Consider the following 19,394-nt stretch of genomic DNA (forward strand, 5'->3'; position numbering starts at 1 on the left):
AATTAATCTAGTGAACCTTTGTTGGACCGCCTCTAAGGCAAGTATATTCTTCCTTAGATAAGGAGACTGAAACTGTACGCAGTATTCCAGTTGAGGTCTCACCAAAGCCCTGTATAATTGTAGTCAGCCTTCCTTACTCTTGTACTCCAGCCCCCTTGCAATAAAGACCAACATGCCATTTGCCTTCCTAATTGCTTGCTGTGCCTGCGTGTTAACTTTTTGTGTTTCTTGTACCAGGACACCAAAGTCTCTCTGGACACCAACGTTTAATAGTTTCTCACCATTTAAAAAATATCCTGTTTTTCTATTCTTCCTATCAAACTGAATCACCTCACATTTCCCCACATTATATTCCATCTGCCACCTTCTTGCTCACTCACTTAGCCTATCTATATCCCTTTGCAAACTCTTTGGGGCCGATTTTTGGATGGCGGAGCTGGTGCTATGGGGGCGGGGGGGCTCCTAAAACTGTAGAAATCAGGAGCGGGTTCGGAGCCTGGCTCGAACGCGCTGACTTCTGGGTTCCCCAGTGATGAGTTTGGGTGCACGCGCACCTCCCGAATGTGGGACTCCCACCGGCAATTAAAGCCGGCGGGATGATGATTTACATACCTTGACAGATAGTTAAGGTACTTGAGGGACCTCATTGAGTAGACATTTTGGCAGGCGTGCAATTTTGAAGGATCCACAGCGTGTTTCCCATGCTGTGGGAAACACTCCCTGTTCTAGCAAACGTGTTTCAGCCAGCAGCCAGTGGGAGATGCAAAGGATCATTTGACAGATGGGGGGAAACCTCATTTATTGCAGCAGGGCACTCTGTCACTTCAGACAAAGTTTTGGCTGCAAGACCTTTGTGTTTTCACTCAAAATTCTTACTTTCCACCCAAAACTCTGCTGTGCAAACACATTTACCTGCTTTGCGGACCCCCTGAAAGTCACACTGTCAGGATGGGGGGGTGGGGGGTGCATGGTTGCATTCATCACTTCATCTGAGGACGAGTAACATCACCAGCCTCGCCAGGCACAGCGTCCACCTCTGCCACGTGAAGCTCCACAACACAGTGCTGCGCCACAGGCACCTGCACAAGAGCACGGAGGGCAACAGCAGACAGCGACATCGCAGGAGGCACTACCCTCGCCACAGGGTCTACAGATCGAGGCTCAGCTTCCTGTACCTCTCTGAGGAGCAGTGCATTCGGAGGCTCAGAGTCAGTCGCCAGGTAGTCGCAGACATCTGCAGCCTCCTTCATGCCGATCTGCTTCTGGCTGGGCCGAGCAGCATTTCCTTACCCGTCGCTGTCAAAGTCACCACTGCCCTCAACTTCTTCGCCTCTGGATCATTCCAGGGTGCCACTGGGGACATCGCGGGGTCTCTCAGTCGTCTGCACACAAGTGCATAAGGCAGGTCACCGGTGACTTGTTTCGCAGGGCTTCACACTACGTCAATTTCCCCATGGACGACCTCAGCCAGATGGAGAGGGCAGTGGGATTCCACGCTATGGCAGGCTTCCCACGGGTGCAGGTGTAATCGATTGCACCCATATAGCAATACGAGCACCTCCACACGAGGCAGGATTGTTCATCAACAGGAAGGGCTATTACTCCATCAACACTCAGTTCATTTGTGACCACCGCAAGAGATTGCTTCACGTGTGCACCAGATACCCTGGCAGCTGCCATGATTCCTTCATCCTCCAGGAGTCCAACATCCTGCCCCTCTTCCACGCACCAAACATCCGCAAGGGCTGGTACCTCGGGGACGAGGGATACCCCCTGCACACATGGCTCATGACACGTCTGAGGAACCCCACCACCGAGCAACAGCGTTGATATAATGACAGTCATGTCGCTACTAGGTCTACAATTGAGCATGCTATAGGGATGCTCAAGATACGCTTCAGGTGTCTTGATCATTCTGGGGGAGCACTTCAATACGCACCAGAAAGAGTGGGACGCATTATAGTCGTGTGTTGTGCCCTGCACAATATGGCACAACAGAGACGGGTGCCGCTTGAAGGTGCCCCATCCACAACTGCCACCCGCATTGAGAAGGAGGAGGAGGAGCAACCCATGAGCAGAACAGCGGCTCATCTGGCTGCTTGTCAGGCCAGGGAGTCACTGATATGTGAACGGTTCTCCTAACATCAAACAGTGTGAAGAGTCCAGTCCTCACCACTTGGACAGGGCAGTGGCCACACCAGCAGCCCCCCACACCCCTCCCTGCACATAACAGTCCTGCAACAACACATACACCCACTGTAGAGTGACCCAATAGAAGGCATCAAGTGTAGGCGTTCATGGTGAACCTCATGAAAGGTCCTTATTACAGAAGCCAGTCAAGAATGGCCAAGACGTGGCAGTAGTGGCGACAATAATAATATTTAATGTGCATTTAAGAAAAAGCAAATATAATTAAAAAACATGACCCAACCATCAAACACCCTTGTGCATTCCCTTTGCGCTTACAAAACCTTCGCCTTTCGCTTCCGACTACTTCTACGTGGTGCATCCCCTGTGGCTGCAGCAGAGGTAGTGGCAGGTTGCTCTTGTTCATGCCCTGACCGATTCGATTCTTTGGGCCTATGCCCTTTGGGTTTCGGTGCCCGTGAGGGCCCCTCCAAAGACTGCTCCACCTGCACCTGTGCAGGGGTAGACTCTGCCATCTGGAGATGAAGCAGCACTGTGGGTACTGGTTGAGAGGGGGGCAACGGGTGAGACGTGGGGGTGCTTTGAGTGGCGTCGCCACTTCAATATCCCCTTTCGCCATCATCCCTCCCCCAGCGAGGCCCACACCACTCCTACCACTCTGCTGGATGATATTTTGGAGGACAAGTGTGAAGCCTTATAAGGCCAGTGCTAGAGTATCTGCTTGCCAGTTTAAGGCGGCAGAATATTGTTCACCCTGAGTTTGAAGGGCCTGAATGGACTTATTTGTGAGCTGCGCTTGAAGCTCCATGGAGGCCATCCTTTCCTCCATCGCTGACATTCCCGCGGCACTATCTCAGAGATGCCTTCCCTTACCTTAGCCACCATTCCACTCATGCAGGAGTTGGACTCCTCCATCCTCTGCGTGATTGTGGAGAGTGCACGTGGCACCTGTTCCAGCACCTCGCAAATGTGCTGCTGCCCCTCGATCATTCTCCTTATACTGGATGGCCCCCAGGGTTCAGCATCTGTGTCTAGCTGAGTAGAGCCTGGAGAAGAGTGCTCCCACTGACGCGGACTCTCCGCAGCTGCCCCTGCCACCAGTGTCTGCTCGTTCTCGCATGTGTGTGGTAACTCACCATGTGTGACCCCAACTAACTGAGGACGGGGACCCACCGAGTTGCGTGTGTATCTGCGCTGATGGATGGCTCGCTCAGATGTGACGGTGCAGAGGCTGGCAGGTCCTCTGAGGAATCACCCTCCGCTGTCACAGCAGTCGCTGAATGGTCTGTAAGAAAACAGAAAGCATTATTAAGCATGATGACAGATGTTGAGGTGCTGAAGATGGCAAGGCATGTTAACATCAATTGATAGTGTGTGCTGAATGTTAAAGTTCTGTCACGAGACGTTTGTCGGCTGCCAGTCTCAGCGTCCCCGACGGACAGGCACTCGAGGGTTCGGCTCAACTCCAGCGCCTCCTGCTCCGCGTCTATGAGCACGACTACCCTGTTGCGGCCCCCCTCCGGTCTTCGCTCTCTCCCGTGCATTCTGGGCTCTCTTCTCCTATAAGGGGAGAAAGTAGAGACGCATGAGTGAGTGATGGTGATGTGGCCAACCACTGAATTCATTGGTTCAGGTGAGCTGACCTTGAAAGAGATGCATCAGAGGGCAAGTATGAGACAGAGCCATGACATTGTATGAGGATTGGGTTGAGTGGTAGTGGTGGGGTGAGTACTGGGGAGGTGAGGAAGTGCAGGTAAGTTGAGGATGAACTTTGAGTGGGTGTAAGGAGTGATGTGATAAAGTAGTGTTGGCAGTGCAGAATGAGTTGGGGGTGGGGGCAGTTACGTGGAAGATGGAATGTAGGAGAATGAGTAAGTGTACTCACTTTGACTGACCTAGTTATGTCACTGAAGCGCTTCCTGCACTGGATCCAGGTGCGGGAGATGTTACTGCTGCTGGTGACCTCCTCTCCACCTCGAGCCAGGCCTTCTTGGTGGCAAAGGCAGACCACTTCCTCCCGTCCACCGGGTAAAAGACATCCCTCCTCCTCACATAGAAACATAGAAAATAGGAGCAGGAGTGGGCCATTCGGCCCTTTGAGCTTGCTCCACCATTCAATATGATCATGGCTGATCCTTATCTCAATACCAGAGACCTGCTCTCTCCCCATACCCCTTTTGTGTCTAGAAATCTATCTAGCTCCTTCTTAAATATATTCAGTAACATGGCCTCCACAGCCTTCTGTGGTAGAGAATTCCACAGGTTCACCTCCCTCTGACTGAAGAAATTTCTCCTCATCTCAGTCCTAAGTGTCCTACCCCATATCCTGAGACTGTGACCCCTCGTTCTGGACCCCCCAGCCAAGGGAAACATCCTCCCTGCATCCAGTCTGTCTAGCCCTGTCAGAATTTTATATGTTTCAATGAGATCCCCTCTCATTCTTCTAAACTCTAGTGAATACAGGCCGAGTTGACCCAATCTCTCCTCATACAACAGTCCTGCCATCCCAGGAATCAGTCTGGTGAACCTTCACTGCATTCCCTCTATGGCAAGTATATCCTTTCTTAGGTAAGGAGACCAAAACTGCACATAATACTCCAGGTGTGGTCTCACCAAGGCCCTGTATAACTGCAGTAAGACATCCTTGCTCCTGTACTCAAATTCTCTTGCAATGAAGGCCAACATACCATTTGCCTTCCTACTGTTTGCTGCACCTGCATGTTTGCTTTCAGTGACTGGTGTACAAGAATACCCAGGTCCCTTTGTACATCAACATTTCCCAATCTATCACCATTTAAATAATACTCTGCCTTTCTGTTTTTCTTTCCGAAGTGGTTAACTTCACATTTATCCACATTATACTGCATCTGCCATGTATTTACCCACTCACTCAACTTGTCTAAATCGCCTTGAAGCCCCTTTGCATCTTCCTCACAACTCACATTCCCACCTAGTTTTGTGTTATCAGCAAACTTGGAAATATTACATTTGGTTCCCTCATCCAAATCATTGATATATATTGTGAATAGCTGGGGCCCAAGCACTGGTCCCATGTGGTACCCCACTAGTCACCGCCTGCCACCCTCAAAAAGACCCGTTTATTCCTACCCTCTGTTTCCTGTCTGTTAACCAATTTTCAATCCATGCCAGTATATTACCCCCAATCCCATGTGCTTTAATTTTGCACACTAACCTCTTATGTGGGACTTTATCAAAGGCCTTCTGAAAATCCAAATAAACCACATCCACTGATTCTCCCTTATCTATTCTGCCAGTTACATCCTCAAAAAACTCCAGTAGGTTTGTCAAACATGATTTCCCTTTCATAAATTGATGTTGACTTTGTCTAATCCCATTGATATTTTCTAAGTGTCCTGTTATCACATCCATTTTAATGGACTCTAGCATTTTCCCTACTACTGATGTTAGGCTAATCAGTCTGTAGCTCCCTATTTTCTCTCTCCCTCCTTTTTTAAATAGTGGTATTACATTTGCCACCCTCCAATCAGCAGGAACTGTTCCATACTCTATAGAATTTTAGAAGATGATGGCTAATGCATCCACTATTTCCATGGCTCATCCCATCCAGTAGTACCTGGAGAGAGGCATCACTGAATCTAGGAGCAGCCTTTCCCCAGGGCTGCTCCATTGTGTTGTTTGGGTGTTTCCTCCAGGAGCAGCCAATGGAGGACTGCCCCTTTAAATAGAGCTCCTCCAGATGACAGCCTGCGCAGTCTGCCAGCCGCGTAGGTTTCCGACGGCAAACCCGGAAGCCGCGTTAAGTGCCTCCAATTTACTCGCGATCGCGTGGGGACCGGACGGATTTTACTGGGCGGATTACCCACGCGCCCAATTGCCCCCCCCGCTGCCATCCCACTTTCCCGTTAATATCAGGGCCTTGGTGTCCTCCTCACACCTTACTTTCCCACCTAGCTTTGTATCATCAGCAAACTTGGATATATTACACTTGGTCCTTTCATCTAAGTCATTAATATAGATTGTAAATAGCTGAGGCCCAAGCACTGATCCTTGTAGCACCCCACTGGTTACAGCGTGCCAACCTGAAAATGACCCGTTTATCCATAGTCTCTGTTTTCTGTCCGTTAACCAATCCTCAATCCATGCTAATATTATTACCCCCAATCCCATGAGCCCTTTTCTTGCATAACAACCTTTTATGTGGCACTTTATCGAATGCCTTTTGGAAATCAAAATATATTACATCCACCAGTTCCCTTTTATCTACCCTTCTAGTTACATCCTCAAAAAAACTCTAATAGATTTGTCAAACACTATTTCCCTTTCATAAAACCATGTTGACTCTGCCTGATCATATTATGGTTTTCTATGTGCCTTGTTACCACTTCCTTGATAATGGATTCCAGCATTTTTCCGATGACTGATGTCAGGCTAACTGGCCTGTAGTTTCCTGTTTTCTCCCTCCCTCCTTTCTTGAATAGCAGTGTTACATTTGCTACCTTTCAATACACTGGGACCATTCTAGAAACTTGGGAATTTTGGAAGATCATAACCAAGGCATCCACTATCTCTACAGCCACCTCTTTTAGAACCCTAGGATGTAGGCCATCAGGTCCAGGGGATTTGTTGGCTTTTAGTCCCATTAATTTCTCTAGTACTTTTTCTCTACTGATATTAATTACTTTAAGTTCCTCACTCTCATTAGCCCCTTGGTTCCCCACTATTTTTGGTATGCTTTTTGTGTTTTCTAATATGAAGATAGATACAAAATATTTAACATCTCTGCCATTTCCTTATTCCCCATTATAATTTCTCCTGTCTAAGCCTCTTAAGGACAAACTTTTACTTTTGCAACTCTCTTCCTTTTTACATACTTGTAGAAGCTCTTACAATCTGTTTTTATATTTCTTGCTAGTTTACTCTCATTCTATTTTCTCCCTTTTAATCAATTTTTTGGTCATCCTTTGCTGGTTTCTAAAACTCTCCCAATCGTCAGACTTACTACTCTTCTCGGCAACATTATAAGCCTTTTCTTTTAATCTAATACTATCCTTAACTTCTCTAGTTAGCCACAGATTGCTCACTTTCCCCGTGGAGTTTTTATTTCTCAATGGAATGTATATTCGTTGGGAATTTTGAAATATTTCTTTAAATGTTTGCCACTGCCTTTCTATCATCATACCTTTTAATCTAATTTCCCAATCTACCTTAGTCAACTCGCCCTTCATACCTATGGTAATTGGTTTTAAGTTTAAGACTCTTGTTTCGAACTTAAGCGCAATGTGAAATTCTATCATATTATGATCACTCTTCCCCAGAGGATCCTTTACTATGAGATTACTAATTAACCCTGCCTCATTACAAGATCTAAAATAGCCAGTTCCCTGTTTGGTTCCACGATGTATTGTTCTAGGAAATTGTCTCGAATACATTCCATTAAGTTATATTAAGTAGTCAATTTATAGGGAGGGTTAGAAATTCAAACTCAGCAGTTGAGTTCCAGGAGATTCCCTTTGTAGGATGGGTGAAGGTGAAATACAAGTCACTGGAACCTTTGGCTCACCACCTGTACACCAATTACCTTTGGAAAAATATTCATCAGTTTCTTCACTACTGTGTTAATCCATTCACAAATTGCCCACAGTATTATTGAAAGAAGTCCATACTTGCATAAATCATGCTCAATACAAATACATAATATTTCAACCTGGGTTATTTCTCACAGCACCTGCAATGAGGTGGATCCTGATGACAGTCCCAACTGCCACATATGACCGAATATGAGCTGTGTACAAAAGGTGGTTAAAACAGTCATTCCATTATCTAATGACTGTGTGCAGACTGGTTGAATTATCACTCAATGTCCTGGACATCACCTTCCATTGGCCTTAAGGAGCTCTCTTTGGGATCCTATGTCTGTCTGTTCCAAAGAGTGCCTTGCTCCTCAGTTTAACTTCCTGTAGCAATACCTCAGTATCAGAATCTGCAATCTGGCCCCACTACAATTCTGGTAGGATTGGGCCCCATCAAAAAATCTAGATGGTTGTGCTTAACGTACACACACACGAAAAAAATTCAACTACGGTACTGCAAGTTTCAGCTAATCAAGGTGACGTGGGAAAGAAAATGCTAATTAATAGAGACATGTCAACATTTTCCAAATTTATCATCTTTATTCCTTAGGGACAGAAACTGTTCAAGTCCAAATCAGACAAAGCATACACAGCAAAGAGATCCTTTAAGCACAGAATATTTTCTGGTTGCTTTGCCACTTGGCTTTTGAAGCATTTATATTAAGCACATTAAATAACTTAGGTCTTTGTGTACATTTTTATATAGAATCTCTTAAAAAATAAATTAGTGCAACACTCAAAACAGCTGATCCTGTTGCCATCCACTGTCAAATCGAGCTCCAGCCCTTGTACAAAACAGCAGTTAAGCTGGTCATAAAAAAAAAGTTGAGAGCGACTATATGTAGCTTTTCCAATTGAAAGATAATAAACCTGGTTAAAAATGTTGCAATCTTACTGTTCTATATGAGTACATACAGTATATACATTTTTTAAAAGTTCAGTTGACTTTTGCTGGTTTCACAATTATCCAGGTTTATTAACTTTAATACTGGATATATTGAAGATAAAAAGTATCCAAACTGTAAATATTAATGAGTGACACCATCATGTTTTGTACAGAATCCAACAATCCTATTGTATTTTGTAATTGGTTCAGGATTGCACACAAAAAAGACTGATGTACCAGATCTGATGAATATAAGTGCAAAAACTGAATCCAACATAAATATTCTATTTCCAAAGGCATATGGAGCTAAGGCGGGTATATGGAGTTAGGTCATAGGTCCACCATGATCTCACTGAATGGTGGAACAGGCTCGAGGGGCTAAATGCCACTACCACTTGCTGCCTCTTGATATGCGCCACCTTCTCCTGCAAGAAAGCGAGGCATATGCCTGGGTGATGTGCCTGTCATGGTTGAATAGCTGCCAGTGTGTGTGGCCTGTTAGCTGTGGGTGGGCGGCATGAAACAGTGGTAATGTGTAAGGGCGGGAGGAAGCATCTGATGGGAAGAGTTGAGTACTGATGGAAAGAGTTTATTGGTATGTGGGTGATGGGGGGTGTAGTGCATGGTGCAGTTGGTAGGAGATGCCACTTGACAGTTGGCCTCACTCACCTTGATCACTCATGTCAAAGCATTGAACTTCTTCCTGCAGTGCATCCATGTTCATGATGCTGTGCGCCTGACATTTACTTCTTCCCCCGCTGCCTCCCGCTCTCTTTTAAGTATATGTCTGGAGGGCCTCTTGCCGTTTCCCCCCCCCCCCACCACTGTGGATATAGGATGTCCCTCCTTCTGTCCACCTCTTGCACCCAAGGTCTCTAGTGCATCAGCAGAGAACCTTGGTACATGCACTCTCGCCGGCCTGGTACCAACTCAGATCGGCAGATTGGTGAGGTCTGGTGTTCAGATTGGAGGATGTGGGATTTAGTAATGCGCAACCTTTATTCAATGTTTTAACATAACTCATCAGTGTGTAAATGTAGGGATGGGATCTGCATCTGTGTTTTGTGTGTGCAATGTCTGATCTCTATTTAGACTCCATGCAGTCAGTAGACTGTTATTTTCAGCAAATAACAAGTACAAGCTACCTTTTAGAGATTGCTCAGAAACATCTTCCCTTTAAGAGATGGAGCTCCCTCTGGTGGTGGAAAGTGCAAGTTGCTTTGATTCCATGTGCAAGGCCTGGAAAGGAATGCCGATTGCAGGTAAGTGCTCCCTTGGGACCAAACTTGCGTGCTGCCTGCCCAGGGTCCATCGGGCGCGGGGTGTTAGCGCATCGTGCTAACATCGCCCAGAACGGACCCTTAACCAATTTTTCCCCCAATACTTTTTAATTAAATAAACTTAGCAGTATTATATCATTTAAATAAACTTTGCAGCCGGTTCACAATGATTTTTCCTTTTAAAAAACATTAACCAAGTGCTCAAATATACAAAACTCACATCCCTCCAGTGGACATTATTGCAGAGTTGCATCTACTTCAGTGGTTTCCAAATACAAAACCAAATCAACAAAGATTTTTTCATTGAAATATCAATACTAAGACTGATCAGACCAAGTCAATATATAAAAATTTGCTTTGCAGTGAACGGAGAAAGAAAGCACTTCAGTTCAGTTGCTCTGCAGGCAGGATTAATCAAAACAGGACATCACTAGAAATACAGTCACACCTAGGATGAGCAGCAATTCAGATTGTTGACCTGTGAGGAAATTAGAAAAAGGTTAAATTAGATTCATACATATGATACAAAGGTAAGACAACAACAGCTGCACTAGTATTGGAGTGATTGGAAAAGGCCCAAAACATAATGGCCACTTTTTGTTGTTGAGTGATCAATATTTAACTGTTATGATTGATTGTTAAAAATGCCAAAACCACCAATAACCCTGGGAATTTTCATTTCATTTTTGTGCACACTGAGGTAAATTCACTCCAAAAACTTAATGAAAATGTTACAAATTGTGGTTAACCTATTAGACAGACAGTAGGAAGGTAACATTAGCAATCAAGAACTGCATTCTGGTTGGCAAAGATATTGCTCAATTTTTTTTTAATACAACGCCAGCAATTCCAAACAAAACAGATCAGATAGTGTTAAAATTGATGAAAGCAACAGCCCAGACAAAAGACATTATCTCAAAATTTTGACATGGATTGACAAATTTGATCCAGGAAAATTATTCACACTGATGATGTATTGAGGATTTTAACAGTGAAAATCCAGGGATGAGAAAGAGTTATAAATTAAACGGCCACATAATGGTAATAAGGATAGAGTTTCCTTTGTTGTGTGCCTGGGAAATTGGCCTTCACCAGGGGCAGTTCAGAGGAAAAAAGAGAAGAGACCCAATACATCAGGTCTCTTCTCCCATCGCATGCTTCCTTGGGATTCCCTGGGGTTTTCCTCCCTGGAGACATGTGGGCCTCTAGTAAGCGCAGGCCCAGTGATACCATTGTAATGAAGCAGATGGAGACGTTCAAAGTGTCCCACCTCATTTTCCTGATTAATACAACTGTTGAGCGCTGCAGCGTAGGAGGACCTGAACATACTTGTCATAAGGGCCTGTTCAGGAGTCAGGGGAACCAGATGAGGTTCTGGGAAGGCTTTGGAAGAGGCAGGCTAGTTTTAACATTTTTACTGCAATAAATATTTGAAGCAGAGGAAGATGAAAGGCTATGGGGAAAGCAAGGGGCAGTGGGATTAGTTTGGATTGCTCTAGCAAAAGGCCAACACAGGCATGATGAAGTGAATGGCCTCCTTCTGTACTCTAAACTGCTATGGTTCTATGGATTTTAAATCACAGGAATCCAGCACTGTAATTGCAGTGCTTTTATTATAATAAAGATTCCAGGACATGGATTAAAAATCTGCATTATGTGTAAACTTGTACAACACTGGTACTCCTGCTGGGCTGCCATCATTAATAAATCAAAATATAGGTGTGCAAACTTTGGGCTAGAAATTCGGCTGCCTAGCGCCCATTGTTTCGGCGCTATGCGCCTCCCGAAGTGCAAAGATGGCGTCTTGGCTGCGCACACACGTTTCCAGCATGATGTGCGCCGGGCGCCATCTTGGCATGGGTCTTAGCGCATGCACAAATACCAAACGTTGGAAGTGTGTAAAGTAGGGAGACAATGGATACAATCAGTGTACAATGCTGATTTAAAGTGATAGACATCATTTTGGAACTTAACGCTCAACTCAACAGTCTTAACCACGACCATCTGAACATGCCTTAGAGTGCCTGGAGGACCCTCCACCAGCGCTATTTAAAGGGACCATGCAGGATTTACGGGTCAGTTTCTGGATTATTGCTTCTGGCTGCTGATACATTTGTAACTGTTTTTGGAGGTCTCCTATACTTGAATACTAGGACGCGGGGACATAGCCTAACATTTAGAGCCAGGACGTGCAGGAGTGAAGTTAGGAAACACTGCTATGTGCAAAGGGTGGTAGAAGTGTGGAACGGTCCTCTGCAAATGGCAGCTGATGCTAGCTCAAGTGTGAATTCTAAATCGGAGATTGATAGATTTCTGTGAACCAAGGGTATTAAGGGATATGGGGCTAAGGCGGATTTATGGAGTTAGGTCACAGGTCCATGATCTCATTGAATGGTGGAGCAGGCTCGAGGGGCTAAATGCCACTGCCACTTGCCGCCTCCTGTTATGCGTCGCCTTCTCCTGCAAGCAAGTGGGAAGTGTGATTGGGTGATGTGCCTGTCATGGTTGAATAGCTGTCAGTGTGTGTGGCCTGTGAGTTGTGGGTGTGCAGCTTGCAACAGTGGTAATGTGTAAGGGTGAGAGGAAGCATCTGATTGGAAGAGTTGAGTGCTGATTGAAAGAGTTTGTTGGTATTTGTGTGATTTGGGGTGTTGTGCGTGAAGTAGTGCATACGGTTAGTGGTGCAGTTGGTAGGAGACACCACTTGACCTCACTCACCTTGACCATTCATGTCAAAGCACTGAACTTCTTCCTGCACTGCACTTCTTCCTGCACTGCATCCATGCCTGGCATTGACTTCGTCTCCCGCTGCCACCTACTGCCATATGTCTAGAGGGCCTCTTGCCCCCCGCCCCCCATCCCCCCTCCCCCCCCCATCCCCCTCCAACGGATATAGGATGTCCCTCCTTCTGTCCACCTCTTGCACCAAGGTCTCCAGTGTATCAGCAGAGATCCTTGGTGCACGCACTCTCGCAGGCCTGGTACAAACTCAGATCATCAGATTGGTGAGGTCTGGCATGCAGTTTGGAGGATGTGGAAGTTAGTAGTGTGCAACCTTTATTCGATGTTTTAACATAATTCATCAGTTTGTAAACATAGGGACGGGACTTGCATCTGTGTTTTATGTGTGCGACTCTGATCTCTGTTCCGACTCTGTGCAGACAGCAGATTGTTATTTTCAGCAAATAACAGGTACCGGCTACCTTTAAGAGATTTTAAGAGCCAGCCTGCCTTTAAGAGATTGGGGCACCCCCTGCTGGTGGAAAGTGTGAATTGCATTGAATCCTCGTGTCAACGTTGATTTCCAATGCAGCTTGACGGTAAGTCCACAGGCCTGACAGAAATCTCGTCCTGCCTGCGCAGGAAGCAACGGGCACAGGTTAATAGCAGATCGCGCTACCTGCGTCTGGTTTTTAGGGTCATCCAATTTAATCCCCATAATTTCTGTTTATCTACACAAACATACATCTCTCCGACAGCTATTGCGACATTTGAAAATTAAATAAAAGAATCTATATTTGTGGACTACATGAAGAAAACTAATTGTTCAAAGCATCTTCCAAATTTACATTAATTTTATGATCCAAACTGTGCTGCAGATTAAAGAAACATTTCTTTGGCTTCAAAGATGATGTTTTTGCTCATATACACTTTCAATTATTGGTTGGCAGCAGGCGGAGAGGATGGGGAAAAATAAAACAGAATATTTTAATGATTTAGTGCTATCCATAATATAGGAGCCTATACTGTACAGGAGCATAAGAATGTACAGGAGCATAAGAATGTACAGGACAACAAAAGATCATTGCGGACTATCTGGCCAGTCCAAGGTTTGAAAAATATTATATTCCTTTCTATTTTTCATACCCCTTAAGTATGTTTTCTGCCAAACATTCATCCAATTTCCTCTTGAATTTGCATACACTATCCTGCACCAGCTTCCTCAGCAACCGGAGTTATAATTACCATGTTCTGTATAGAATAGTGAAATTTAAAATGCCGGTTCACCTTCTCTCTCTCCTCAACTCGAGTCTCTTGATGTAGAATTTCTGATATGTTGAAACTATTAGGGTTTAATTTATCTATGCCTCTTATAATCTTGAATTCCAATATATGAAAAGATGTGCAGGAAAAGACCATTAAGCCCACACCATCCAGACATGGTGCAACCAAGCTTACCACTAACCTACCCTCTAACCATGTAATCATCTGGGGAAAGCAAGAGAGAAAGATCCTGCAGCCAATTCAGGAAACACTCAAATTCCTCTGCAACTCCCAAAGGCAATTAAGGAAAGCTCCAGGAGACCGTGATAGCTAGGATTATGAGGAGTTGCAGACTAACAAGCAACTTGCCCTCGATAACTGGAAATGTCATCTTCACTCAGGAACCTGTCAAGTTGCCTTTTAAAGTACTGTAGCAAATCTCATTCCACCATATGTTCAAGTATCTGTTTCAAAGGCGGATCATTTTGTGAAAATAAATGCTTCCACCATGGTATCTAATTTAAAACTTCGCATTTTACATACATGTAATCTAGTCCTTCCATCCCTATCCGTCAAAAAAAACCTGACTGAGTCCAGTCCTGTCATTACTTTAATAACTTCAATTATCTACCCTCTAATTAGCACTAATACCATGGAGGACGAATTCCTGCAGTATATACGAGATGGTTTTCTAGATCAGTATGTTGAGGAACCAACTCAGTAACAGGCTATTTTAGATCTAATAGTGTGCAATGAGAAAGGGTTAATTAATAATCTTGTTAAAAGGAGCCCTTAGGGAAGAGTGACCATAATACGATAGAATTCTTCATTAAGTTTGAAAGTGATGTAGTTCAATCCGAAACTAGGGTCTTAAATCTAAACAAAGGAAACTACGAAGGTACGAGGTGCAAGTTGGCTGTGGTTGATTAGGGAACTACATTAAAAGGTATGACGGTAGACAGACAATGGCTAGCTTTTAAAGAATTAATACATAATTTGCAACAAATATATATTCCTTTAAGGCAAAAAAACCCAACAGGAAAAGTGGTACAACTGTGGCTAAGAGAAATTAAAAATAGTATTAAATCAAAGGAAGAGGCATATAAAGTTGCCAGAAAAAAACAGTAAGCCTGAGGATTGGGAGATTTTAGAATTCAGCAAAGGAGGACCAAGAAATTGATAAAGAAAGGGAAAATAGAATACGAGAGTAAATTAGCGAGAAACATAAAAACGGACTGCAAAAGCTTCTAAAGGTATGTAAAAAGGAAAAAAAGACTGGCGAAGGCAAATATGGGTCCCTTACAGGCAGAGAAGGGAGAATTTATAATGGGGAATAAAGAAATGGCAAAGAAATTAAACAAATACTTTGGGCCCGATATTACCAGGGCGGAGGGTTCGCGGCGGGGGGGGGCGATTGGGCACGTGGGTAACATGCCTGGTGAAATCAGTCCGCCCCGAACGCAATCGCAGGCTAATTGGATCCACTTACCTGTTGTTCCGGGTTCCCCGCTGCTGAGCTGCGCGGCGGGCGGGCTGCGCATGCGCAGTAAGGTCTGTCAGCTGGAGGAGCTCTATTTAAAGGGGCAGTCCCCCACTGACAGATGCTGCAAGAAATAGGAAAAATTACAACATGGAGCAGCCCAGGGGGAAGGCTGCTCCCAGGTTTAATGATGCCTCACTCCAGCTCTTACTGGATAGGGTGAGGAGGAGGGGGAGGACAAAGATCTTACCCCCGGCGGGCGGGAGGAAGCGGCCTGCCTCTGGCACCACCAACATATCGCGCACCTGCATACAGTGCAGGAGGCGCTGCAACGACCTAAGTAGGTCAGCCAAAGTGAGTACACTTACTCTTTCCCCTACACTCCGTCCGCCACATCACCGCCCCCCACCCCACATCTCCTTCTGCACTGCCAACACTACTCTATCACATCACTCCTCACACCCACTCAAAGCTCATCCTCATCTTACCTGCACTTACTCACCTCGCCAGTACTCATCCCGCCACTACCACTCAACCCAATCCTCATACAATCTCATGGCTCTATCTCATACTCACCCTCTCGTGCATCTCTTTCACGGTCAGCCTCACTCAACCTGCCACTACCTGTGCTGCAGCCACAGGGCATGCATCACAGATGTGCAGTAGGCAGCGTAAGGCAAACGTGTCGTGAGCATGAAGGGGATGCACAAGGGTGTTTGAGGGTTTGTCATGGTTTTTACTTATATTTAATTTCTGATCAACTCACATTACATATTATATAGTCACCACTACTGCCACGTCTTTGCGAATCTTGTCTGGTTTGTGCAATAATGCCCTTTCCTGAGGATCACAATGAAGACCCACACCTGATGCCACCCATTGTGTCACTGCAGAGTGGGTGTAGGTGTATTTGCAGGGCTCTTTTGTGCAGACGACTGAGAGACAACGGCGATGTCCCCGGTGGCACCCTGGAAGGATGCGGAGGAGAAGTTGTTGAGGGCAGTGGTGACTTTGACAGCAACAGGTAAGAAGATGGTACTCGGGCCAGCCGGGAGCAGCTCGGCATGAAGGAGGCTGCAGATGTCCACGACTACATGTCGAGTGACTCTGAGCCTCCGTGTGCACTGCCACCAGCCTGTGGCAGCTGCAAAGGTCCATTTGACAGTTGTGGGGGAGGGGTGGGAGACCCTCACTCATTGCAGGAGGCCACTCTGTCACTTTGGACAAATTTTGGCCTCCACCACCCTCCTCCTAATAATAAAATTCACAAACTTGCAACCTCAACCCCAGAGTGCGGACACATTTACCTACCTTGCGAACCCCCTCAAATGTACATCTGCCAGATGGAGGCTGCCGTAGCTGCAGTCATGACCTCCTTGGAGGGCGAACAGCATCACCAGCCTCGCCGGCCACGCCGTCCACCTCTGACACATGGAGCTCCACAACACAGTGCTGTGACACATCCACCTGCACAGCAGGAGGGAGGGCAACGGCAGAGAGAGATGCGTCGCAGAGGGCACTACCCTTGCCACAGGGTCCACAGACCGAGGCTCAGCTTCCTGGACCCCTCTGAGCAGCAGTGCACATGGAGGCTCAGAGTCACTCGACATGTAGTCGTGGACATCTGCAGCCTCCTTCATGCCGAGCTGCTCCCGGCTGGCCCGAGCACCATCTTCTTACCTGTCGCTGTCAAAGTCACCACTGCCCTCAACAACTTCTCCTCCGCATCCTTCCAGGGTGCCACCGGGGACATCGCCGACGTCTCTCAGTCGTCTGCACAAAAGAGCCCTGCAAATACACCTACACTCACTCTGCAGTGACACAATGGGTGGCATCAGTTGTGGGTCTTCATAGTGATCCTCAGGACAAATATTGCACAAACCAGACAAGATTCGCAAAGACGTGGCAGTGGTGGTGACAATATATGTTATGTGTGTTGATCAGAAATTAAATAGAAGTAATAACCATGACAAACCCTCAAACACCCTTCATGCTCACGACACGTTTGCCTTATGCTTCCTGCTGCACATATGTGATGCATGCCCTGTGGCAGCAGCACACGTAGTGGCAGGTTGAGTGAGGCTGACCCTGAAAGAGATGCATGAGAGGGTGAGTATGAGATAGAGCCATGAGATTGAATGAGGATTGGGTTGAGTGGTAGTGGTGGGGTGAGTACTGGCGAGGTGAGTAAATGCAGGTAAGATGAGGATGAGCTTTGAGTGGGTGTGAGGGGTGATGTGACAGAGTAGTGTTGGCAGTGCAGAAGGAGATGTGGGGTGGGGGCGGTGATGTGGCAGACGGAGTGTAGGGGAATGAGTAAGTGTACTCACTTCGGCTGACCTACTTAGGTCATTGGAGCGCCTCCTGCACTGTATGCAGGTGGGCGATATGTTGGTGGTGCAGGTGACCTTCTCTGCCACCTCAAGCCAGGCCTTCTTGGTGGCAGAGGCAGGCCGCTTCCTCCCGCCCGCCGTGAGTGAGGGATCATTAAACCTGGGAGCAGCCTTCCCCCTGGGCTGCTCCATGCTGTAATTTTTCCTATTTTCTGCCGCATCAGTCAGTGGAGGACTGCCCCTTTAAATAGGGCTCCTCCAGCTGACAGACCTTGCTGCGCGTGCGCAGTCCGCCCGCCACGCAGCTTTCCAGCGGGAAACCCAGAAGCACAGGTAAGTGGCTCCAACTAGCCTGCGATTCCATGCGGAGCACACTGATTTCACCGGGCGTGTTACCCACGCGCCCAGTCGACCCCCCGCTGAGAACCCGCCGCCCTGCTAATATCGAGCCCTAGGTCTCTATTCTATACAGTTTCAAAGAATGAGAGGTGATCTCATTGAAACATACAAAATTCTTACAGGGCTCGACAGGGTAGATGCAGGGAGGATGTTTCTACTGGCAGGGGAGTCTAGAACCAGGGATAACAGTCTTAGAATAAGGGGTAGGCCATTTAGGATTGAGATGAGGAGAAATTTCTTCACTCAGAAGATGTGAATCTTTGGAATTCTCTACCCCAGAGGGCTGTGGAGGCTCAGTTATTGAGGTACATTCAAAACAGAGATCGATAGATTGCTAGATATTAAAGACATCAAGGAATATGGGGATAGTGCACTTCAGAAGGTCCCTTCCCCAGCCTCCCCACCCCACTATTCCAACTTCATTCAGCAATTTCTTGTGTGGCACTGTGTAAAGTTTAGCAAAAACCTAAATTTATAACGCTAACTGAACTCTGGTCCACTAGGTCTGTTATTTCTTTGAAGAACTTCAATAAATTTTTCAGGCACAATCTCTCTCCCATAAAACTATCATTAGTCCACATTTCTTTAGTTACTTCATTTTACTCTCCTTTACAATTCCCGCCAATGTTTTACCTGCTTGTAGCTCTCAGAGTTATCTTCAGGCATCTTTTCATAAACTGCCATTACACTCACTCTTCTCCAATCCTGACTCCTTAAAGATATTATCAGGATAACTGATTTAATTGTTCAGTCCATCTGAGCTGAACACCTTGTCCCCTTCTGCCTTACATATTTATAAATTATATCAATATTTAACTTTTCGCTGGAAATTCTACTCCTGAGCTGGGAAAGGCAGCCCATATGGTTTGGTCATATTATTGTTTAATTTAATTAAATGCAATGAAGTCCAAGTGTAAACAACTACCAATGGCTTAACTCCCTTGTAGTAATATGTATTCATATTTGGCCACACTCTGAAGCATCAGGGAGGTTGAAGGGTTTCTAGATCATCCTCTCCAGAATGTGGCCACCCAAGAGTTAGTGCCAGGAACTTCAGAATACAGAGATAATGTGGAAAGAGAGAAGTGGGTGACCACCTGCAGGGAACTGCAGTGGAAGACTGGATTCATAGGTGCAGGGAACTCCTGAGTTATTGGAACTCTCCACTAGATACTTATTGTTGGACAAATATGAGGTGAATGGTGGACAGTGATAGTGACTCAGAGGAGGGTGGTCCTGACTAGCATTGTGGCACCAAGGAGAAATGGACTG

At 46.0% G+C, this 19,394-nt stretch overlaps 1 protein-coding gene across 2 annotated transcripts in view; it reads right to left on the reverse strand.

Moving 5' to 3' along the window:
• Positions 1 to 8,280: 8,280 nt before the first annotated feature.
• Positions 8,281 to 19,394, reverse strand: part of LOC137344490 (C4b-binding protein alpha chain-like) — a 60,627-nt gene continuing 49,513 nt past the window's right edge. For both annotated transcript variants that reach the window (XM_068007514.1, XM_068007513.1), the window contains one exon: positions 8,281 to 10,404. In XM_068007514.1, the coding sequence (XP_067863615.1) occupies positions 10,337 to 10,404 (68 nt within the window). In that variant the 3' untranslated portion in view covers positions 8,281 to 10,336. The remainder of the gene's footprint in view (positions 10,405 to 19,394) is intronic.

The sequence above is a fragment of the Heptranchias perlo genome, chromosome 27 (assembly GCF_035084215.1).
Source record: "Heptranchias perlo isolate sHepPer1 chromosome 27, sHepPer1.hap1, whole genome shotgun sequence".
Lineage (NCBI taxonomy): Eukaryota > Metazoa > Chordata > Chondrichthyes > Hexanchiformes > Hexanchidae > Heptranchias > Heptranchias perlo.